Below are 24,817 nucleotides of genomic sequence, written 5' to 3' on the forward strand. Positions count from 1 at the left end.
AAGTAAGTAAGGATATTTTTGTCTATGCTGATACATTTCTTTACCATGAGTTTCTCATTCTGAGTGACAACTCAGGCTGACATCCTTCTTCATCATTACCAGCTGGTCCCATTAGACCATCCTGTCCTAGAGGTTGAGAGCAGGGAGAAGTAGGACCTATATGTTATGTTTCCATAAATAGCTTTCTAGCGTGAATGGTGTGGTGTGTATTTTTAAGCTAACATAAAAATCAGTGAGTAATATAAGCAGTAGAGACTACTGGCTTTAACTACAGCAGGTAAACCAGTTCAGCCGGTGCTGTCAGGATCCTCAGAGCGAACAAGTCTTTGCACATAAGTAGAGCTCTGGTAAATGAGTTCTAATTTCTTTTTTTTTAATCCAGGGAGGGAAACCTTTAAAATTATGATACAAGAAAGGATCTGCACTTTCAAATGGCAAATATCAGTTGAATATTTTCACAAAATACTTAATTGGAAAATAATAAAATCCAGGGAGCAGGTAAAGCTACATTTTTCCCAAAGTGAAAGCTCAAATTCAATTTTTAAAAAACTGATTAGACACTATATAAACTTGCTGATAGAGTATTAGGATACCCAATTTTGTTAATTACTACCTAGGACATTTTCAAACAAGGTGAGTGCCTTAGAAATGCATACTGATAAATACAACAGTATGTTGCTGCACCCAGCTTACTGGCTGAGCTGTCTCATCAGGAATTCACTGAAGCAGTCTGGAATCATAACTGCCAAGCCAAGCAGAAACTCACCTGCACTGGAGTCCAGGATTTTATGTGGCAATAAGCATTTTTAATTAAAAGTTTCCCAATTCCTAAATTTGGAACTAAATCTGTAAACATGTGGCAGATTGAGCTAGCACCACCAAGCCTCATTGGAGCTGTGGGGGAAATGTGGCATTTTGAAAAATTGGCCAGTTAAGCTGAGAAAATCCAGCTGTGTTTTACTTAAAATTGCACTAATCAGTGTTATTTTATTCCCGTTTTCTTCACCAGTGTATTTGCTGTTATGTGTATGTTGGCTCCCCATCTCCCAGCCCTTCACTTTTATCTTTTAAGACTGATTCGTGTAGTGGTAAGGATTCAAGCAGTATAATACTCATTCACTTTAGTGAGTAATAGAAAGCCTCACCTGCCTTGTAGTTTATTTCTTAAATAAGTCAGAAGCAGCAGGTAATTTTCATCAGCAAAGCAATTAGATTTTAACCATTACCTATCACATTGCTAGAGGTCTTGAAGTTTACACACAAATCAAGATTGTCTGCTCACTTTAAGATAAGAATATAAAGAATATGGTGTTCCTTAATTAGAAGTAAAACTGCCTCTGGGAAGCAGTTTTTTCATTTAAATCAATACATGAATTATTCTTACATGGTGTTTGGGATGATGGGGCAGTATGGAAAATAGTCAGGGAGAGAACCTGGCCCGTAGTCAAGGGATTCACAAAGTCCACTTTCAAGGATGGGTTAGATTTTTTGATGAAAGCCATTGTCAGATTGGACTGGGAATCGTTATTTTAAACTCATTATTCTCCCAATAAATCCACATTCTGCTTTCCATTAGAGGAGTAAACTCTGGTGCCACACAGGACTACTAAAACTCTGTAGTTAGTAGATCTAAGAAAAACCAATTCAGGAGGAGGTAAACATGAATTAGAAGAAACTTGGGGTTACTAATGCTATTATATTGAAATATTTGTATAAATAATGCCTCCCCTGTCCCAAGCCATTCCCAGGCTGTTTGATCTTCCTGTTTACTATGCTTCTCTGGGAATTACTTCTGTCTTCTCGGAGACACTTTCTTCCCAATACAGGGAGGGCTTGCTTATTTATTCAGTAATAATGTTGAACATATTAGCAACTTTGGTTTTCAATTCAGTACACACACATAAAAATGCTAAAAAATATGAGATTCTGAACTATGTATTAATTGAAATTTTGGTAACTAGGAGGAGTTTGGAGTTATAGTTCCAAGTGGCTTAGTTTTAAATCCTCTTATGGCTACATTTGAAGTTAGACCTAAGTATAAAAATGAAACTTGTTCAGCACTGGAAATGCAGTGAAAAAAAAATAGTTTTCACCATCTTTCTCTAAAAGAAAAAAATATATATAACCCAGGTAAGTTTCAGTAAAATAATACCTAGAAACATTAAACCACCAGTAGGCACTGTAAAGGAAACAGAACACATGTGAGAGAAAGCTTTGTACTTGCAAGATGAGATATAGGAAATAGCTTCTGGTAAAGGCGTGGGAATTGTATATGAAGCAAGCTAAAGTTTCTCAGGTTAGTTCCTAGCAGAGGTTTTACTTTTTATTTTTTATTTATTTTGTATTTTTGGTAGAGATGGAGTTTCACCTTGTTGCCCAGGCTGATCTTGAATTCCTAAGCTCAAGTGGTCTGCCCACCTCGGCCTCCCAAAGTGCTGGGATTACAGGCGTGAGCCACCTAGTAGAGGTTTTAATAAGAGATTATCTTCCACTCCTAGAGTTGGCCTCATCTCTTTTCTATTGCCTTTTACTGTGAACTTGTTCATAGAAATGGATAGAAGCCTCACCATTCCTTCCTGTCTTAAAGTAGTCAACTTTGCCACGTTTGCAGAGCATGCCCCTTGCGTTATTCAACATAGTTTCTCCTTGGTGCCTTCCAGCTCTAATCTCCTTATACGTGTAGCACCATGGCAACAGGCCCAGCCTAGAGCCCAGGTGCCTTATTTGTTACCTGAGGGGCTAGGTGCAGCCTGAAGGAATATTACCTATCCTACAAATTGGATAGATGAAGTCTTGATCTGTTGTTTGTGTTTCTCTTCTGCTTCTATGGAAGGCTTGAAATAACACCTGGAAAACATTTATTCAAAGATGTTATCAGTAACCAAAGGCAACAAAGAAGCCATCTTCTGTTTGTTCTCATCTTCTAAACAGAGAATTGTTTTCTGACATATAGCTCAGAAAGTGACTTGCTATACCGGGACATGTGGCATCGCTATGATTTGGGGTTGCACTGCCAGGTGGCTCTACCATTGCTTCATGTAGGTAGACATTTATTTTGTTTGAAATAAAATTAATTTATGCTTTAGAAATTTTTCCTAGAGAATTTAAAAAATAAAAGTAAGCCTTTGTCATACCTCCTTCTGTTTTAAACATGCCTTAATCTTTCCTGTTGAAATGCTCACCCCAGAGCATGAGAGGGTTTTTCCGTCCAGCAACTCCTCCTGGGAAAAATGGACTAGAATTGTTGTTTTGTTTAAGAAAGATTGCAGTGTCCAGTTTCCTGAATCAGGCTTCCCATATAGCATATTGGGAAAGATTATATGATAATTAAAGTATAATCTTTCTAACATTTAATTATTTATAGTTGAGGTACTATATTTGCAGTACATAACATGTCATTGTCTTATACATAGAACAAAGGGAAATAAATATGGAGCTTACACTGTAATTTTTTTGTTTTTTTATTTTTAAATATTTTAATTTTTTGTTCTTGACCAATATCAGAAAAATAAACATTGTCATTTTAAAATACAAAACATTAGGTAGCATTTGTCCCTTTTGCGCATACTTTGTACTATCAACAAGAAATGTAAATGTTGACTTTTTTACTTTAAAAATTACTAAATATCAGAACACATGTTTTGCAGCCTAAACTTTAAATGGTGGCTTATTTTTGTGTGTGTGTGGAAAGAAGAACTAAAATCCTTGTAAGCTTAAGATTTTTCTTATTTTATGAAATTTGATTAAACAATGTTAGAATAAAGGTAGAAAGGAGAAAGCAGCCTTAGTGCTAGTTTCTTATATCTTTTTACTTTGTAATTTAACCAAAAGCTATTCTGACATTAAATATTTAAGTTCCTTTTAGTGTTAATGTAGTTATTTCAAGGAATTTAATGAAGCTGCTTATTTACTGTGTTTTATAAAAACGATTGTCTTTACACAAGGCATTTCTTTTTATCCTTATTACTAAGTACTTCTGCTTGAAATATATGTATGTAACTCTGGGTGTTTCCTGCAACAGATACTATAATTATTGAGTCAAACTGCATGGCCATCCAGTTAGGCATTCAAGAATATTGTACTTCATATGTTTGACTCCTTTAATTCTTTCAAGAGGAAGGCAGTGAGTGAAGTACTGGCTCTTGTAGTGCCAGGAGTCATGATTCCTAGCATTCTTCTTATAAACAACTAGGAAACAAAATCAGCCAGGATGACTGAACGGTGCTGACAAAGATCTCTCTTCTAGATGAGAATTTGGGCCTTTTTTTCCATGGTGGGAGGTTTCTTCAAGGCATTTTATTCTTTATTCATACTTATACAGTAAAGCATGTATAGAACCAAAAGCCTGCCAGAAAAGAATTCTATATTGAGAGGGAAATCAGGACTTTTGAAAGACAAGGTCTTGTGCTAAAAAGCTTAGCTTTGACTCTGTGTGTGTGTGTGTTCTGCCAAAGTAGAAAGAAACAAAATGAAGATTCAGCCACTACTATTTTGTCAGTGATATAAGAGGATAAAGCTATAACATGAAAAACAAAAAGAAATAATTTGTCTTTTGGCAATACCTTTGCATAAGAAAGAATATATAAGATAACCTTAAAGAGTATATGTTTCGGCCGGGCATGGTAGCTCAAGCCTGTAATCCCAGCACTTTGGGAGGCCGAGACAGGTGGATCACGAGGTCAGGAGATCGAGACCATCCTCCCGGTGAAACCCCGTCTCTACTAAAAAATACAAAAAACTAGCCGGGCGAGGTGGCGGGCGTCTGTGGTTCCAGCTACTCGGGAGGCTGAGGCAGGAGAATGGCATAAACCCGGGAGACGGAGCTTGCAGTGAGCTGAGATCCGGCCACTGCACGCCAGCCTGGGCGACAGAGTGAGACTCCGTCTCAAAAAAAAAAGAGTGTATGTCTCTCCATCTTCCAAGGTAGGAATGAGAATAAAAAACAATGTCTGTAATGGGATTTGAAGCTCACTTAAGACTAGTAAAATTATAGTATGTTTTTATGCCATATTGAAAAAAAGTGTGTGTGTACTCACATAGTTTTATAGAGAGAATATATTTGCCACATAAATATGATTGCTATTACTGTAACTGTAGATTAACTATTAATTTGTTCCTCCTTTATTTCTTCCCTTAGGCATTTGTACATTTATTGTTATCCTCCGTTGCATTAGACCTTCATTTCCTTGCTGGCCAAGTTACACTATCTTAAATATCTTTTTCTACTTTTAGGTCTCGTGGGCTGCCTAAACTAAAAGAGTCACGTTCCCATGAATCCTTGCTGAGCCCATGCAGCGCAGTGGAATGTCTAGATCTTGGTAGAGGGGAACCTGTATCAGTGAAACCACTTCATAGTAGCATCCTTGGACAAGACTTCTGCTTTGAGGTAAAAATAAAGTGTAGAAAAAAGGAAGAATAGTTAAACAACAATTGGATTTTCTGTCTAGTAATTTTGCGATTTCATTACTGTGCAGTTGTATGATTTAATTAACTGGTTTTCAGTTGCTAGAAATTATCTACTTACAGAGAAAAAGTTAGAAATCTATTCATCTAATCACATTTGCAGCTAAAGTTATTGAAGATAGCTTTGCATTCCTTTTGGCTTTGTCTCCTTTCAGTAAAATTTGATTCTTAGTACATTTTCATCGGGGACAAGACTAACAATAACATTACATTAGTATATTAATTTTTAGTATTGGTAAGAATGACATTCATCATGTTATTTTTCTAACCACAGCATGAGTGGTTCAAGATCTGAGACCATGTTTTTCTTATTTATCCATCCATCCATCCAGGACATTTTGACCTAAATGTCTTATGTATTTTTGAAATCCCCTGTACCTAACCCAGACCCCAGCACATTGCAGGTGCCTGATTTTTGGATAAACAAAATTGCCAACTATCATAAGGTAATTTCTCCCTTTCAAATATATACTACTGGCCAGTTACAAGTAAAATTTAAAAACTATATATACATATATTTATACATACATAGAATTATTAGGGCTGAGACTTGATTAATTAATAAGAGCTTACTAAGTGACTAGAGATGAGTCCTATACTAGATGTTGTAGAAGTCAAAAGATGTTTGGTTCCTCTTCTGATGGACCAGCACTGTCCAAAAGAAATATAGTACAAGCTGCATGCATATCCAAAATATTATCATTTCAACATGTTCACTATCAGAGAAATTGTTTCCTTTTTTTTAAAACTAAGTCTTCAAATCTGATGTGTGTTTACACTTACAGCACATCTCAACTGGAATAGCCATGTGAGGCTAGTAGCTGCTGTGTTGGACAGAACATATAATCTGATTGGATTTATTAGGTTGTGACCAGAGATTGAGTTAATAAGTGAGCAAACTTCAGCAATTTAGGCAGGACATTTATTGGTGTTCTTTTTTATAAAAATCAGTTGAACTTTCTCATGTTTGTGGAACTCAGTACATTAGGCTGTATACCAAGCCCAGAGTTAGGTGCTAAGTATATAACAATATATTTCATTTTTAAAGGACTATGTTAATAGTGGTCAGGTTAACCTAATAAATGACTAGAAATCAACAGGCTGGTTGCCTAGTGGAGGAAAAATGGGTTCCAAAGATAGTAATTCAATATTAGTAACTTTGATTTCATTTAGTACCCTTCTATGATATAGTGAAGACAGTCTCAAGAAATCTGATAAGCTGTTTCAGAAACTCTCATCCTTTATTACCTATTTTTTATTAACTAAAAGTTGAACATATTTATTTGCAGGTAATTTAAGGTATTGCCTAAAAGGCCTTTAATTTTGATTTTCTGAACCATAGGCCAGTTTTAATTTCCTCGGCTGAATTTAAAATGGCCTTTGTTCTCATACCTGGAAATGGATGTGGATGCCACCTAACCAAAAAGCAGATGTAGAGGTAGATATAGGTATCAAAAAACTAGTAAAGATCATCTTAGTTTCTTATGGTATGATTTGGGTTCATAGCATATGTCTAACTCACAGCTCTGCATTCCTTTTGGCCTGTCTACTTTCAATAAAATTGGACTCTTAGTACATTTTCATCAGAGGACGAGACTAACAATAACACTAAATTAGTATATTAATTTTTTAGTATTGGTAAGGATGTCGCTCATTATGTTATTTTTCTAACCACAGCATGAGTAGTTCGGGATCTGAGACCATGTTTTTCTTATCTATCCATCCATCCATCTATCCATCCTAATTCCAGGACATTTTGACCTTATCATTTAAGAGTTAGAGGTATGCTATGAACCCAAATGATAGAGCCCTGAAATCCAGTGTTTTCTTTTTCTTATGTCTAATTTTTATGTTGAAGGTTACCTACTTAAGTGGAAGTAAATGTTTCAGCTGTAACTCCGCTTCTGAGAGAGATAAGTGGATGGAAAACCTTCGCAGGACAGTTCAACCTAATAAGGTAATAGTAGCTTCAAGTATCAAAAAAATGTATAACTTTGTAAGCAGTTAGTTAATAGCAGGTAAGTGTGGTAGTAATACCTTAATTTGTCTACAGCTTGAGAGTTTTAAAGCACATTTATATGTTACACCATTTGTAGTAAGCCATTATTGTATTGCTATAGAGAAATATCTGAGACTGAGTAATTTATCAAGAAAAGCAGTTTAATTGGCTCACAGTTCTGCTGGCTTTATAGGAAGCATGGTGCTGTTATCTGCTCAGCCTCTAGGAAGTCATCAGGAAGCTTACAGTCATGGCAGAAGGCAGACGGGGAGCAGGCATATCACATGGTGAAAGCAAGAGCAAGGCGAGAGAGACAATGTGTATGTGAGTGATTTGGGGGGAAGGTGCTACACACTTTTAAACCACCGGATTTCACAGGAACTCAGTATCAGGAAGATGGAACCAAGCCATGTGGAAACTGCCCCCATGATCCAAACGCCTCCCACCAAGCCCCACCTCTAGCATTGGGGATTACAATTCAACATAAAATTTGGACAGGGACAGATATCCAAACTGTATTATCATTCTAAGCTAAAAATAGTCTTACTGCAGATATTATTGGCCATGGTTCTACCAGCATGGATAAAAGGACTCTGAAAAGTTAGGTGAATTAGCCATGTCAGAAGCTAGTACATGATAGAAGAGGGACTAGAATACAAACTTCTTAACAATTTATCTCTTTTATTTGCAGAAATTAAGCTGGTTATATGAAAACTTACCATTACAAAATGATATTTTCTTAACCCAAGTAAATAAGATAGAATGAACTATATGTAATGAACTAATATATAGAATGAACTATATGTAATTCTTCAAGATTCTAATGCATTCTTGTTTAGAGCTTGCCGTTAACCTAAGCAATGAGATAGCAATCCCTTTCATTATTTGTTGACTCCCCTTAATAGAGTACCTAATGAACATTGCCAACTTAAGAAAAAAACGTTTTTTTTCCTGCAATGTCAGCTCTGAAATTCAACTTTGTTGCTTCTTTATAGGACAATTGCAGGCGAGCTGAAAATGTTCTTCGTTTATGGATCATTGAAGCCAAGGACCTTGCCCCTAAAAAGAAATATTTCTGCGAACTGTGCCTTGATGATACCCTCTTTGCTCGTACAACCAGCAAGACCAAAGCAGACAATATTTTCTGGGGCGAACATTTTGAATTCTTCAGCCTTCCACCTCTTCATAGTATCACAGTTCACATTTACAAGGATGTGGAAAAAAAGAAAAAAAAAGACAAGAATAATTATGTAGGGCTAGTCAACATCCCCACTGCCAGTGTGACTGGTCGCCAATTTGTAGAAAAGTGGTATCCGGTGAGTACACCTACACCCAACAAAGGAAAGACAGGAGGACCTTCTATTCGGATTAAATCACGTTTCCAAACTATCACCATTCTGCCTATGGAGCAATATAAAGAATTTGCAGAATTTGTCACCAGCAACTACACCATGCTGTGTTCTGTCCTTGAGCCAGTAATTAGTGTGAGAAATAAAGAGGAGTTGGCTTGTGCCTTAGTGCACATTCTTCAAAGTACTGGCAGAGCCAAGGTAAGTAAAAAAGGGGGATTGCAGTACCTGAAATCTCTTCCCTACCTTTCATAAACCAAAATAATGGATACTGTAGAAACCCAAATTAGAGAAATGTGCTTTACTACTGGTAAAAACAAGAAGAATTAAGAAGAAAACCTATTAGATCCAGAAAAGACGAAGATTAGAAAACTAAACAAGTAAAATGGAGAGACCAACAAATACTTAAAGTCCATTTGCATGAAACATAGATAACACAGCCAGCTCTTTCTTGTCTGACAAAATAAATAGTAGAATTGGCATGATAACCCTACAGCATGTTCAAGGTTCCTTACCTTTAATTTAGTTCTAGAGTGTTGTATGGTGGTTTTCTTCCTCACTGTATTTTGTTTAAGATTAACTGATGGCGCTATCCTTTAGGCACAGAAGGAGGTATTCCAGAAGCATATTGGGTATTAGCAAGAGTCTTTGTGGGATTAAAATCTATATTTAGAATAAAAATCCAAGGGATATTATACAATTGGTAGCTGTTTCATGATACACTTATCTTACTTCACGTTGGATAGAAGTAAAAACTCGGGAATATTTTTTTTTAAAGGAGAAATGTGCTGGTTATAGGAAGAACAAAAATCAGTTGAGAGAGTCTTTGACCTATGAAGGATATTCACTTAACTACGAAGAGTTACCATTATACTGTATGCAAACTGGTCATGATAAAATTACATCTCATATCCAAAGAAATTCACAGCTAGAATAATGTATTTAGAACCAAACAAAATAAAGTACTATTTCTTGATATGTCAGAATATATCAATATATTCAATATTTAGTCTCTTATCTGGCTTCTATGGATTATAACTTTTGTGTTTCAATCTACTAATGATAATCTTGGGCATTCTGTCATTTAAAAAACTTACAAGTTTGGAGTGAGGTGTCACTGAAATTTTGAATTGTATGGATATGTTTCTACTTTTCAGTTGCTCAAGGTTCAGAATATATGTAAGGCTTTTTTAAATAACAATATTGATTTACATACACTTTAGGTAGAATAAACACCCATTTAAAGTGGAAAAGTTCAGTAAGCTTTGACTGATTTTGCACCCATTGAAACCACCACTATGATCAAGATACAGAATGTTACCGTTACCCCCAAGAGTTTCCTCCTGTCTCTTAGCATTAAGTTTAATAGTGATTCCTGAGTCTACAACTCTGTTATACTGTTAAACTGCCCCAGAGTAAGTCCCATTGACATTTAAAATGCTTAATTTTAAAGTAAAAGTAAATCAGCATATTCCTCCTATTTTGGCATTTGCAGCCCTTGAAATATCCAATAATTATATAGCATTCAAAATATACGATGTTATCACATTTCAAACTGAACAACCAGTATTGAGCTTTACAAGAAGTTATTTAAGACTGTTGAGGAATGAAGCAGCTGTTTCTTTGCACCTTTATTTCCCCTTATGCTGTCCTTCTGGTTGGATGGATGGGCGGGCAGACAGAAAGATAGCCTAGACAGTGACTTCAAGTGATGAGTTCAGTAGACTCTACATTGACACTGTGGACCGATTTGTAGCTATTATATATTGAACACCTAATATATGCCAGAAACTGTTAGGTACTGGAGATATGGTGGTAAACAAAAACAGAAACTGGTTTTCTGGGGAAAATAAATATTAATCAAGTAATTACAGAAATAAATAAGATTACAGTGAGAACTGCACAGGATAAAAAGAGAGATGATACTATGAAATGGAGCAAGTGCAGCTCACTAATGGAGTTCAGGGGCAATGTTGGTCAGGGACGCCTTCACTGAGGAAATGATGTGTGAATTAAAATCCAAAGGATCCCAGGAATGAGCTACATGATAGTAGGGGTGGAAGCAAGGGTGGGAGCAGAGCAGAACTGAAAACAGTATTTGGGGGGAAAAAAAAAGGCTTTGTGGTAAATAGAGAACATTGTGTGTGTTAGAAAGGGCTTGGTGTATTAAAGGACCTAAAAAGAAAAGGTACAAGTCTTGAAAGGTAGACAGAAACCAGAAAATATAGGGACTTGTAGACTACATTGAGAATTATGGCCTTTATCAAAAGTGCAATGGAAAATCTTTGAGGAAATTTTAAATGTAGGGGTAGTAACACCTAAGATTTTATCCTGATTGCTTTTTTTCCTTTCAGATGAATCTGATAGCTTTAGTTTTAAAGCAACATTTCCAGGATGTCTGATATTTCAGCAGTCTCTTCTAATGTATATTATTTATTCAGTTGCTTTCTGCCTTATTGAACATTATTCTACTAGGATTTTCTGACTGACTTGGTGATGTCTGAGGTGGATCGTTGTGGAGAACATGATGTCTTGATCTTCAGAGAGAACACTATTGCCACCAAATCCATTGAGGAATACCTCAAGTTGGTGGGACAACAGTATCTTCATGACGCACTGGGTATGAAAGAGAAAAACATCTATTTTCTTTTCTTTACCTTTCGATTTTAAGTTATTTCACCCCCATGAGACAAATGAATTGAGCTCAAATTCTGCATGTTATTTAGTTCTAGTTGACTCAGGTGTTAAGGTTTGAATCGTGGCCATAAGAAGTCTCTGCAGTACTCACCAGTGGAGAAATAACAATAAATGTAGAAACAGAAACCCTGTCAGCATACACTGCTACTCCGGGTCCCCAGCCTCATGATTCCAGGATGCACAGTAATATCAGCAGTGTCCATTGATAGATCTGAGATGGTCTGTTTTCCCCAAAGTGTTGGGTGTTTATATGATGATGATATTACCTAGGCTTGAGAGTGTTACCCTGACATTTGTTATCATGCATGCAAAACTCTAATCAAAAGTGAAGAAAGTCTTGCCACTTCCCACAACTCCCCCACAAATTTCTGCCTTTGAGGTTTCTAGAATTTTTAACATAACTAATTTTTGTCCAATCAGTAGCTCTTGCTGACTAGGCTACACACTTGCAGTTCCAGATTTGGTCGTGAAATTGAGGCATTAACCACTAGAGTAAGGCACTGTGCTGGTCACTTTAATATACATCCCGATAGAGCAGATGTGAGTTCCTTGAAGAAACTAGCCCTTTGTTTCACCTCCATATCCCCACTACCTGCACAGACTGTTGAGCAGCACTGTCCAATAGAAATATAATATGACCCATGTGTGAGTAATTTTATTTATTTTTATTTTTTGAGTAATTTTAAATTTTCTAGTAGTCACAGTATTAAAAAGGATGAAGAGAAACAGGTGAAATTGATAACATAATTCGTTTGACCCAGTATATCCAAATACTATTTAATGGCTTAAAAGAATAAAAGTTATTAATTAGGTGTTTTACTTTTTTATTCTTTTTGAAAATCAGTGTGTATTTCACATGTATCACACATTTTAATTTGCATAAACCATTTCTAATGCTCAACAGCCACGTGTGACTATCAAGAGTAGAAAGTAAAAATATGTTGAATGATTGGAGAGATTTTTACCCTCAAGGAGTTTGCAATATAAGGATATAACATTAGGGATATCTCTGTACCAAAAAGAGACATTCTGTGTTCTTGCAAAGAATTTTAAAAAATTGAATCCAGCTGATAGAATTATCAAACTTTCTGTGTGAAATGCATTTATGTTAGTATGTAGTTTGAAGAATAGAAAGGTTAAAAATAGACATTGAGCAAGAGCAGATAAGATAAGAAGTAGCATGGGGAAAAGGACACATGAACAAAAAGACATAGAGGTGGAACAGAACCAGGAATGTGTGGAATAAAACCATTTAGCTAGAAAAAGACATGAAAGAAACATGTGAACAATAAACAAAAAGATTAAACAATAATTAGAACCAGTTTGTGAATACCTCAAATGCCTGGGTGAAGATTTAAAGTTTACAGTAATCATTGGAGAGCCACTGAAAGTTTTGAGCAGGGTGTTTTCAGTGGAATTAACTTAGCAGACTAAGACGAGTTGTATCCAGGCATGGTGGCTCACGTCTGTAGTCCCAGCTACTTGGGAGGCCGAGGTAAGAGGATTGCTTGAGCCCAGGAGTTCGAGGCTGCAGTGAGCTATGTTCACATCACTGCCCTCCAGCCTGGGTGACAGAGAAAGACCTTGTCTTTAAAAAAAAGGTGAAGAAAGCCTACTGAAAGCCAATCAATTAAGAAGCCATTGTAGGCTGGGTGCGGTGGCTCACGCTTGTAATCCCAACACTTTAGGAGGCCAAGGTAGGCGGATCACCCAAGGTCAGGAGTTCGAGACCAGCCTGGCCAACATGCTGAAACCCCATCTCTACTAAAAATACAAAAATTAGCCAGGCATGGTGGTGGGCACCTATAATTCCAACTACTAAAGAGGCTGAGGCAGAAGAATTGCTTGAACCAGAGAGGTGGAGGTTGCCGTAAGCCAAGATTATGCCATTGCACTCCAGCCTGGGAGACAAGAGCAAAACTCCTTCTCAAAAAAAAAAAAAAAAAAAAGCCATTGTAATAAGAAAGAATGAGACTCTGAATGAGGGTAATCATGCAAGTAAGAATAGAGAAGAAGATGGATATGAGAAATAGTAAGGTTGAACTGATGGAACTTGGCAAATTTTTCAGTTTGTAGGAAGGAAGGAGGGAACAAATATTACAGAGAATTGTGGGGTTTTGTGAGTGACTAGGGGGATGACGAGATTCTTAACAGGAATAGAAACCACAGAAGTAGTAGGCGTGAAACAGGGGAAATTACATATATATTCAATTTGAAGTTCTAGTAGGAAATCTCAGGGGTTTTAGATAGGAAATCTAAGATACCTGTCTAGCTGGCTGTTGGAAATTTGAGACTAATTTACGGACGTGGAGAGGTTAAATGAAGCTGCAAGATTACCAGAGCAGGAAGAGAACCGGGCCAAGGATAGATCTTAGAGTGCACCTGGGTTTATGGTGTAGAATGAAGAAGAGGAATCAGAGAAGTGATCAGAGAAAGAGAGAGCATCCAAAAAGAAAGAAAACAGGAAAATACTGAGTCCTAGACACCAATAGAGAAGAAAGCATCAATAGAAAATTATGGAAGGTAAAGAAAAAGAATGGATATTGCATTTGGCACTTTAAATATCACTGCTGGTCGCTCACACTGGTTTCAGGAGGAGAGGAGCCAGGCTGTAAGGAATAGAGTGAGTCGCCATTCAAGAAACAGGATCAGTGTGTTTACATGAAGCAGACACATTATAGTAGCTACTACAATTAGTTTCTGCTCTGAAGTAGATTTTTTGTCTTCCTGTTTATCGTCATATTTTTTCTCTAATCATATAGACATTAAGAATGGTATAAAGAGCTTAAGAAAAGTACAAAGAAGTTTATAGTGTCATTTACATAAAGAGCTTATTACAGTCATAAATTATATCTCATGATTTGCTTTAATGATTTGTGTTTTGTTATAAAAGTCCACCAAAAAACAAAAAAGCATCTCAAACCGTATTCTCCATCCTATGGAGATAGGAGTGAATATTTATTGACTACCTGCTTCTTTGAAATCAAATATTCGTATTTGAAAATTCAGTCTGCTAAACAGGATTTCTGAATGAAATAATTTCCAAAATGAAAAGTGGGTACCAGTCCTTTGATAGGACAGTGAATGATTAAATGGCCGATGGGCTCAATGAGGCATGAAAATTAATTCAGTGGATATGGGAAGAAATTCAAGTAACCCCTCAGAAATCTCTGTAATAATATTTATAATCCAAGAGCAAGGGCCACAGTAGTAAAAATGGCTGCTGCTTCTAAGAGCATAAACAGAATTAATTGGTAAGCTTCTTCAGGACAGGGGCTGTATTGTCTTCTCATTAAAGTTTTGCTATATTTCATATACTTTGGGCAGAAAACAGATGCTGTTTCTAGACTGCTTGAAGAATTTTCAGAGAGAATTGATTTTAAAAGGTGCCAGTAATATTGTACAATATCTGTCTGCTTCTTAGCCAGTCCTTATCTTAATTAAAGCGTTACTCTTTCTGCACAGACTCTGCATTGTTTAGACTTAAATCTTCCATCTGTTATCCTATTTTACCTTTCCATTTGAAATCAGATTGCACCTTGGTATCCTGTGACACACAGGAAATACTATCTGTGAGATATACAAAAGAAAGCCCTGAGAAGACCTGATTTCCACTTTTAGCAATGGAGGCAAATTCCTTTCAGCAGTAATATGTCCATCCTTGTTGACTTATTCCTACATGTGTAATTTTTATGCTAGATAATAATGACTTAATGATTTACATAGAAAATACATCATAGAACATTCTGGGCACAAACTTAACATGTAAACAACATAACGAGCACCCCCTTTGGCTCTGGTTTTTTTCAAATGCAAGAAAGCAAACAAGTGGGTTTTTTAATCTCTCTTGGTAATTTTGATCAGTTAAGCACCTTCTAGTTACAAATCAATAAAAGCCTCTCCTTTCAATATGGTACATTCTACATGTTCAAACACTGGTTATTGTTTCAACAGTTAAAGTATTATTTTTCTATTTTGGAGCATTTTAAATATGTAATAATCAGGGACAAAAACTTTTTATGCTGGTACTATAGACAATTAATTTACTTCTGGTCCCTGGAGTTATCTATCTGGCGCTTTTCTTGAAGAATTAAAAATATTGTTAATATTCATGTTTTTTATTAATATTAGTATTTTTTCCCTTGAATACATATAACCTAAAAGAAGTCACTAAACAGAATATTTAGGATACAGGTGTAGAGTTTGGCCAGTTTTTACATGGGATATTTGACACTGATTTCTTAGTTTTAAATTTAGGTACTCTTTAAATGAAGTTCATTTGTGGAAACATAGCTCAGGAGACATAGAGAACATATTGAATACATATCTTGTGAGAATTGGTAACATTTTTAAAAGCCTCTTATTAGTTTTGGCCATTTCACTTGACAAAAAATTATTCAAAAGTTGCATGATTTTTACATTAAAATACTTTTTGTATGGTGCTCCTACTAAGAGCCAGGTGCCATATTACATGCTTTCCATGCATTATGTCTGTTCTTCACCACAGCTCTGCAGGGTGTTTACTATTAACACTGTTTTACAAATAAGACAGCTGAAACTCAGACTAATTAAGTGACTTTTCCAAGGCCCACAGTCAGTGTGTCTGACCTCAGTGCCTTTAATTTTTCTGTGCACCACTTTCCTTTCTGTATACCACATTGTTTCCTGTTCTCTAAGCATTTTTCCTCAAAATTATCACTTCTCATCCCCTGTCACAGGTATTTTTAAAAGCTTTCATTTATCTAAAAACTAACTGCTTTGATAGAAATGCTCTTTCTGCTGCTGCTGCTGCTACTTAGTTTTGCAGGCATTATTGTTCACTTTCATGAAGTCTGTTATAACTAGCCTGAACCTCAAGTAATAAACGCATATTTAGGAGAATCTTTGAAAGATCCACTCCTCTTTCATAAAGACCTATAAAAAACCAAGAATACATACTGCCATCTCTGATAAATATTTATTGAGCACCTGTAACATTTTGGGAGCTATTCAGAAGAGTCAAGATTTGAACATGAATAAAACCTAGTACCTAATCTCCAAAGGTATTCATCCTAGAAATGAAACAAACACAAACAATATGAAATACGAAGTAGTCGAAGATATACAAGCTATGGTGTGTACTAGAGGATAAACAGGTAAGGTAGGAATTTGTTCTTTCAGGGAATAGTGGGTGTATCTTTCTAGAACATAGGCCATATGAACAGGGCTTCTAAACTAAATTTATATGGAAAAGCATATACAGATTATGTAAGGAGATCTGCTGTAATATTGTGCAGTGTTGAATGACTGTCTCCGTTACAAGAGGTAAGCATAGAGAACCTTACTTGCATCTGTATTTGGCACCAACATTAGCACTTAAAACCTTCAGTGGACTATTCAATCAAGCTTGGGTCATTTGTTCTTCTGCAATAACAATAATAGTCCCCTAAGTAGAGTGAGCCTTAAAACAAATAATGAGTTTATGACTAATTAAACATATATTTAGTTTAATACATTTTTTAAGTAGTATCATTACCATTTTTATAAATACTATGATGATGATGTTAGTGATTGCTGTTATTCCACTTCCAGGATAAGAAAAATAAACATGGTATGTAGGATGTGACAACTCTTGGGTTCCAAAGCAATGAGGCTTCATGGGCCATCTTTTGTGCCCTCCCTGTCAGATCTAGAAAAGAATTCCCCATTATACATTTTAGGACAGAAATCATAAGTCCTTTTATTATATTCAGGAAGACACTGTTTATAGCTATATTTTCATCTTCTCTCTTCTAATAGGGGAGTTTATCAAAGCTTTGTATGAGTCAGATGAGAACTGTGAAGTGGATCCCAGCAAATGTTCATCTAGTGAACTGATAGACCATCAGAGCAACCTGAAAATGTGCTGTGAGCTGGCTTTCTGCAAGATCATCAACTCTTACTGGTGAGCTTATCTCATCCTCTGCCTGTGGAACATCTTTTCATGTAAAAGTCATCACAATGTTAACAATTATTTTACAACCAAAGGGGAGGGTCTTGGAGAGAAATTGAAAGTTTCCCGAATACAGTCCCATCTAAAATTGAAATCTCCATTGTAAGCAGAAGTACTTTTTAACTGGCTATCTACATAAATATAATCTCTCCCCAGAATATTAGTACTATAGCCTCTAATATCAAAAGTATTTCTTTTTATTTCTAAAATATTTACTAGTGTTGAACAGATGTGTTCATGAATTTTGATCATTGCACTAACTCTAGCAATTGGTGAAACTTTGGAAGATTTTTGATGAACAGTCTTTAGAGAGACTATGGTGAGTTATACTAAACCAGATGGTTTAGTCAGGAGCCTCATGCCATTTTCCCACTTTGCAAAACTAAATTTAAACTAATCCAGAGTTTTGTAGCCTTGGGTTTCCAGTCTCCATCTGGCCTCTGTGAATTTTTCCACCGCCTCTCAGCCATGAATCAGGTAAAACCTCATCCCAGAATTTCTACTAGGTCCTCCTCACAGCCTGACTCTTAAGCAGAGATATGTTGGATCAGGGTGGAATCACTTGTGCTTTGGGTTCTGGTACTGTGTTTAGAGGTTTTGGTACTTTTTTCCTTCCCTAGTGTTTTCCCTCGTGAGTTGAAAGAAGTGTTTGCATCATGGAAGCAGCAGTGCCTGAACCGTGGCAAGCAAGACATCAGCGAGAGGCTCATCAGTGCCTCATTATTTCTCCGTTTTTTGTGTCCAGCCATTATGTCTCCCAGTCTTTTCAACCTTATGCAGGAGTATCCTGATGACCGCACATCTCGGACTCTAACTCTTATTGCCAAGGTCATTCAGAACCTGGCCAACTTTGCCAAGTAGGTGATACTATTGTAACCACTTTAAAAACACAGCTTAAAAAATACTCAAGGCCTAAAATTTGGATGAGGGTTGGGAACCTCATCACTCATGTTACCAGATTTTCACTGTGATATTAATAAATATAGCAAAAAATTGGAAACAAGTTAAATAATCACTTCGTAGAGGAGTGGTTAAGTAACCTATGATACATGCATTCAATGGAATATTTGCAGGTACTACAAGCTGCTTACAAAGACTATCCAATAATATAGAGCATTAAGAGAAAATTAAATTAAAAGTGCTGATAAAAATGCTTTAGTAGGGAAAAAAAGGGCAGAATAAAAAGTGGTATGTATACTGTTACCCCAGCAATATGAATATACAAAAATCTAACTATAAAAAAAGTTGGGAAGAAAAGACAAATTATGTGGTTACATTGTCTTAAGACAATTATCCTGACCACTTCAAAAAAGACAATTTTATGAAAAATGCAAAAGATGGAGGGGGGCTGTTCTAGATTAAAAGAGATCAAATGCAGTACTTGAAACTTATTTGGATCTTAAGTTGGAAAAAATATATGTCCTTTTGGGGGCAATGGGTGGAATTTAAATATAGACTGTAGATAAGATAATTCGTGAATAGTGTTTTTAAAAGTTTTAATGTGATAATGGCATTGGTTTATGTAAGAGATATTCCTTATTCTGAAGAAATGGACACTAAACTATTTAGAGGTGATGTCTGCAACTTGGTTTAAAATGGTTCCAGAAAGGAAAAAAAAAAAAATCTGTATAGAAAGAGAGGGTGTGAAAGCAAACTTGGCAAAAATAACAGTTGGTTAATGTAGATGAAAGGCATATGGGTATTCATTGTATATTCTTTCAACTTTTCTGTAGGTTTAAAATTTTTCAAAAGAAAATTAGGAGAAAACAGTTGGGAAGGAAATGTACTAAAATATAAACAGCAGATATATTTGGGTAGCTTGAATGAGACATCCACACTTTTTTCTTTCTACTTTTCATTGTTTCAAACTTTTTTCAGTAAGTTTATGTTATTTTTATAATTTATAGAAAATAAGTTAAAGAAATGTCTGGGAAGGAATTCACATTTACAAAATTGACCAAGATTTATTCAATATTGATGCTTAAAAACAAGTTTCTATTAGCAATGTATTGAAGAAGAAAAAAACGAGCAGATTGTTTTCTAGTATAAATAGTGGCTTTTTAGAGGTGTACTATTTTAATTTTGTATAATTTATATATAAGCCAATGCAGAAATACACATATTTATCCATATTTGAGCTAAAAAATATTTGTATTTTATTTTGGAACAGGTTTTATGGACTTAAACTAGGCCCTGAAGATAGGTAGAATCTAGATAGGCAAAGGAAAGAAGTTTTTCTCTAGTGCAAGTAAATAGCATGGGCAAAAGCTTGGAGAAGACAAAAATGTATAATATATTTGGGAGACTTTGAAGAAAGTAGCAGTATTGAAGGTTTGTACTGGTGAGCATTTGGTAGGTAAGTGAGGCCTATATTACAGAGAAATTCAAATACCAGAAGTAAAAAAAAAAAAAAAAGAGGTTTGGCTTTACCCTTTAGAGAATAGAAAGCTATTCAAAGCATTGGAATATTAAAGTGATATTAAGAAAGTATGTTATAGCATTTATTACTTATAGATAATAAAATTAGTCATTCCCTCCACAAAATTAAAAAAAAAAATGTCATAATTCTGTGTAAAGTCAAAGCAAAATGATCATCTCTCTCTTGAATATGTTCTTTCTCATTTTCTCATCCTCTACTTCAGGTTTGGTAACAAAGAGGAATACATGGCATTCATGAATGATTTTTTAGAACATGAATGGGGTGGAATGAAGCGCTTTCTTTTGGAGATCTCTAATCCAGACACCATCTCAAACACCCCAGGCTTTGATGGTTACATTGATCTGGGCCGAGAGCTTTCAGTTTTGCATTCCTTACTGTGGGAAGTAGTTTCCCAACTTGATAAGGTAAAGTAGGTTGACGGAAGATAGAGACTTTAATGTACCTGAATTCTGGAAAGTACCTATGGAGTGATAGCACTCACTCTTTCTGCTAATTGAAAGCAACCTTTTACCCTAGAAATCTGAGAGTGGTCATCATTTCTGAGTAAAATATGGGACCGACAACCATGAAATTCTAGAAAACCATGACATTATTAATATATGTTTTTAATATTTATCTGAATTAATGGAGTATATTTCTCTAAATTTATATATACAGAGTGCATATCTGAAAACTTTATTAGAAACTAATATATTGGTATATACAGCCTTATGCATGTCTAACAGGATAAGATGAAACCTCATATAGTAACTTCTAATAAAAGTATAGATTTAGCTAAGAAAGTACTAGGTTTATCATGTTTTAAGTAACTTTACCCATGAAACAAATTTTTTTACTATACAAGTCATAGAGTTTCATATAATTATTAGTGCTAAAAATCACTGTTTTTTTCTTTACAGATGTGAATTAAGAATACAGAAAACAATTATTTTTAATCATTTGTTTGCTAAGAATTTTATTATGTACCGTATTAATAAGTAAATATACACCATGCCAATCATTTTCTTCCTTCTGGAATTTAACAAAAAGGAATAGATTTGGTAGTAAAAAATAGTCTAATAGACTTTGGCTAGGCTTATTACAATAATTATTTATTGATGTTTTTGTTTGCTACAGGCATTTTATAAATATGTGTGGTGGTATGTTAGAATAACTTCAAAAGACAGTTATTTTTCTATGATAATGATTTGTTTTCCTCTATTTTCCTATCAATAAAAGTGATATACCAGTAAAATTTGAAGGGGAATAAAACGTATTAACAAAGGCCATTTTGCTGAGGAAACATAAGTGGTAGTGTGTCCTCCAATGCTTAAAACATTTGGGAAACAGTAAACTGTTCCTTATTCTCGAGGACCTTTTTTCACTTTTAGAAATGCTAGCTAGAGTTTTAAGTTGCAACTATGCCAAAGGTAAATCCTTTTCATATGAATCATAGCCCAACATTGTTGAGCAAGTAAAGGCATTGGTGGCATCTATACCTGTTTGAGTAGGGTAAAAGAGTCTGTTGATTGTTGAGAAGGCAGAGACCCAAAGGCAGCTATGTCAAACTGACTGACAGTTGAAGGGGACCCCTAAGACCCCATGAGAGTAAGAATTCCCTAAAGAAAAAAATGATTGAAATGGATAAAGCAAGTATTAAAGAGTTAGTCTTTGTTGAATAACTGCATCTCAGTGGGATGCAGGTTCAGTTTTCCTGTGAAATGGGCTTGGTTTATTCAGGATCAAGGTCTTTTTAACGCACTTTGCTGTGTAAATACACTTTCTCCTTTTTAATCTGTGTTTGGTCCTGGGAACCAGGAATACATCTAGACATATCTCATAGAGAAAGTTTACCTGATTTTATTGTTAAATTAACAACAAAAATTGTCTTTCTGATGGAAACTCAGTTGGCAGTGGGTCGGGTTTCCCGAGATTGACTGGGATAGTGGATGGCAGTATCATCTGTGTGCCCTGCAGTACTCTGGATTCCTGAATGCAGCACCTTCTTATATGTTGGCATGCATTTCTTTTCTCACATGATCCCTTTTCTTTGAAAGTTTATCATACTAGCTGATCCTCTGGTCTTGAAGTTCTTTTGGTTAGAAGGAATTTGGTTCTTCCTCTACCCTCCCCCACCTTGATCTACTAGCCTCCCAGAGATTTAGTTTGCTTCGCATGTCTATTTTAGTTGGAATGGCATTAGTTTGGTAGTTTTGAGCATGTCTTTTAATTTTTATTTGTATAATCCTGATTTCAATTTCCTTTCTTTCCTCGATGTCTGCTGCACCCTGTTTCGCCTCCTCCATTCATCTCGACGCCATGGTTCTGCTGCTCCATAACAATGCATTATGAACCTGCCACTCCCATATGCAAATACCTACCCTTCCCTCCAACCTGCACCCCTCCATCAATGGCCATCGTTGTGCCAAAAACAATCTATGGTGGATGTCGCAATGCTTATTATCCAATTAGGGTGAAAATTCCTTCCTACAGGCGACCGTGGCAAAATTGGGGCCTCTCCCTCGTGTTCTTGCTGATATTACCAAGTCATTGACTAATCCTACGCCAATACAACAGCAACTGAGACGCTTCACTGAACATAACTCCAGTCCAAATGTCAGTGGAAGCCTCTCCTCTGGGCTGCAGAAAATATTTGAAGACCCCACTGACAGGTATGAAAGAGAGGACGTGACCAATATCTCAGAGAAATATAATGTTCAGATTTAGCAGAAGTATATTCAACCTGTTTTTTGAATTTACAAGTTTAAAATCATGAGCAATTGAAGACTCATCTGACCTGAGAGCAGTTCAATTATTTGTCATTATAATGCACAAGATCTGGGATAACTTATTTTCTAGAATGGTAGTATAGAGAGTTATAATATATTCCCCAGCATATTTTAAAAATTTCTGTCTTGCTTAGTGGAAGACCAAAGGCTTTATGAAATTCATGTTTCTATACGTTATAGCATTCAAAAACCATGGAGAACCTCTGTGAAAACCATTTTATAGCTGGCTATGTCAGCTGGACAGGTAGATACAATGTTGATGCTTAGACTGTGTTATGGATTGGCAAGACTTGTGCCTTTAGCAGGGACCTTGCAGTTGTGTACTTTAGAACTTCTCTTGAAGGTTTAGATAAGTAAGTATGAATTGGAATATTTCAGGAAGGTTTAAAACCTAACTAGGAAATTATTGGAATCCTGGTTAAAACTGAAGACAGTGATGGGTTGGTATCTACAGTGTTATTCTCTACTTTTGGGGAAAAAGTAAAAATGCTGGATTTTATTCTAACAATTGTAATAATTCCCTAATTATATAAAATCTGAGTTTCCAAAGAAATGTATGTATCCACATAAGAACCTTCAGAGGAGTTCACATGCCTGAATTGAGGCATCTTAGCCATGTTGAAGTTGTCTCAAGAGAAATTAAGTGTCCTTTCCTTTTCCACAGTGATTTGCATAAACTAAAATCTCCAAGCCAGGACAACACAGACAGCTACTTCAGAGGGAAAACATTATTGCTGGTTCAGCAAGCCTCCTCTCAGAGCATGACTTATTCTGAAAAGGATGAAAGGGAAAGTAGCCTTCCTAATGGTCGGAGCGTCTCCCTCATGGACCTCCAGGACACTCATGCTGCTCAAGTGGAGCATGCATCTGTCATGCTTGATGTGCCTATACGCTTGACCGGAAGCCAGCTTTCCATAACCCAGGTGGCCAGCATCAAACAGCTGCGGGAAACCCAGAGCACTCCCCAAAGTGCACCCCAAGTGAGAAGGCCCCTGCACCCAGCCTTGAACCAGCCAGGTGGCCTTCAGCCCTTGTCATTCCAGAACCCTGTCTATCACCTCAATAACCCAATTCCAGCAATGCCAAAGGCCTCTATAGATTCCAGTTTGGAGAACCTAAGCACTGCCAGTTCCAGAAGCCAAAGTAACAGTGAAGACTTCAAGCTTAGTGGACCCAGCAATAGCAGCATGGAAGATTTCACTAAACGTAGCACTCAGAGTGAGGACTTCTCCAGGCGGCACACTGTGCCAGATAGACACATACCTCTTGCTTTGCCACGACAAAATAGTACTGGGCAGGCCCAGATCCGAAAAGTGGACCAGGGTGGGTTAGGTGCCCGAGCCAAAGCCCCACCATCCCTGCCACATAGTGCTTCCTTACGTAGCACCGGGAGCATGTCAGTGGCGTCCGCAGCCCTGGTGGCCGAACCTGTGCAGAATGGGAGCCGGTCCCGGCAGCAGTCCTCTTCCTCCAGAGAGAGCCCTGTTCCCAAAGTGAGAGCAATCCAGAGACAACAGACACAGCAGGTAGGCACGAGTGCTGAAGGGGCGTGGCTTCTACTTGGTCCATCTGTTTCTTTGGTTCTTTATACGTAAATCATTGGGAAATCCTATTGTTAACAATATTTCCACTTAAAAGCAACCTTTAAATGGAAAGAGGAAAGGAAAATTTGGGGAAGCTTCTGCCTAAGTGAGACTGCAGAATGAAGTTTGACTCATTACCCTTAAAAGTCTAACAAACACGCAGGGGCCCCCTTCTCTTCAAGCAGCAGAGCTACTACCTCAGTTTACACTTAGAACAAATCGGTGATGTTGAATGAATAATTAGATACTTAAAATCTGTAGGCAAAACCAACTATTATTTTGGGAATCTGAAAATTAATCCCTCTTAATTTTTTTTCTTAAGCTTCCAGAATAAAGGTTTGCATTCTGAGCCAAGAGTTTAATGTGACTGCTCTCCATTCCATCCCTCAACTCTCTCTGGAAATACAAAGTCCCATGTGCCTTTTCCTGGAAATGGCTAGAAAAATAAACACTTGAACACATAGAGAGTCAAGGTAAAGGAAAGATTAAAAAGATAGAAGCACAGGTGGAAAAGGAAGTATTCTGAACATTTGCAGATCCCTTACAT

The 24,817-nt window shown here is 36.4% G+C and overlaps 1 protein-coding gene across 9 annotated transcripts in view; it reads left to right on the plus strand.

Annotated features, from left to right (window-relative positions):
* LOC105484487 (RAS protein activator like 2) overlaps window positions 1-24,817 on the plus strand; it is a 378,824-nt gene that overhangs the window by 329,055 nt on the left and 24,952 nt on the right. For 7 of the 9 annotated variants that reach the window (XM_011746150.3, XM_011746149.2, XM_011746156.3 and 4 more), the window contains 9 exons: window positions 5,233-5,386; window positions 7,322-7,420; window positions 8,458-9,012; window positions 11,287-11,431; window positions 17,287-17,431; window positions 18,100-18,336; window positions 20,122-20,323; window positions 22,371-22,570; window positions 23,352-24,213. In XM_011746150.3, coding sequence (XP_011744452.1) covers window positions 5,233-5,386; window positions 7,322-7,420; window positions 8,458-9,012; window positions 11,287-11,431; window positions 17,287-17,431; window positions 18,100-18,336; window positions 20,122-20,323; window positions 22,371-22,570; window positions 23,352-24,213 — 2,599 coding nt within the window. The remainder of the gene's footprint in view (window positions 1-5,232; window positions 5,387-7,321; window positions 7,421-8,457; window positions 9,013-11,286; window positions 11,432-17,286; window positions 17,432-18,099; window positions 18,337-20,121; window positions 20,324-22,370; window positions 22,571-23,351; window positions 24,214-24,817) is intronic. The other 2 variants (XM_011746151.3, XM_011746152.3) reach the window with 1 other exon arrangement.

Source organism: Macaca nemestrina, chromosome 1 (assembly GCF_043159975.1).
Source record: "Macaca nemestrina isolate mMacNem1 chromosome 1, mMacNem.hap1, whole genome shotgun sequence".
Lineage (NCBI taxonomy): Eukaryota > Metazoa > Chordata > Mammalia > Primates > Cercopithecidae > Macaca > Macaca nemestrina.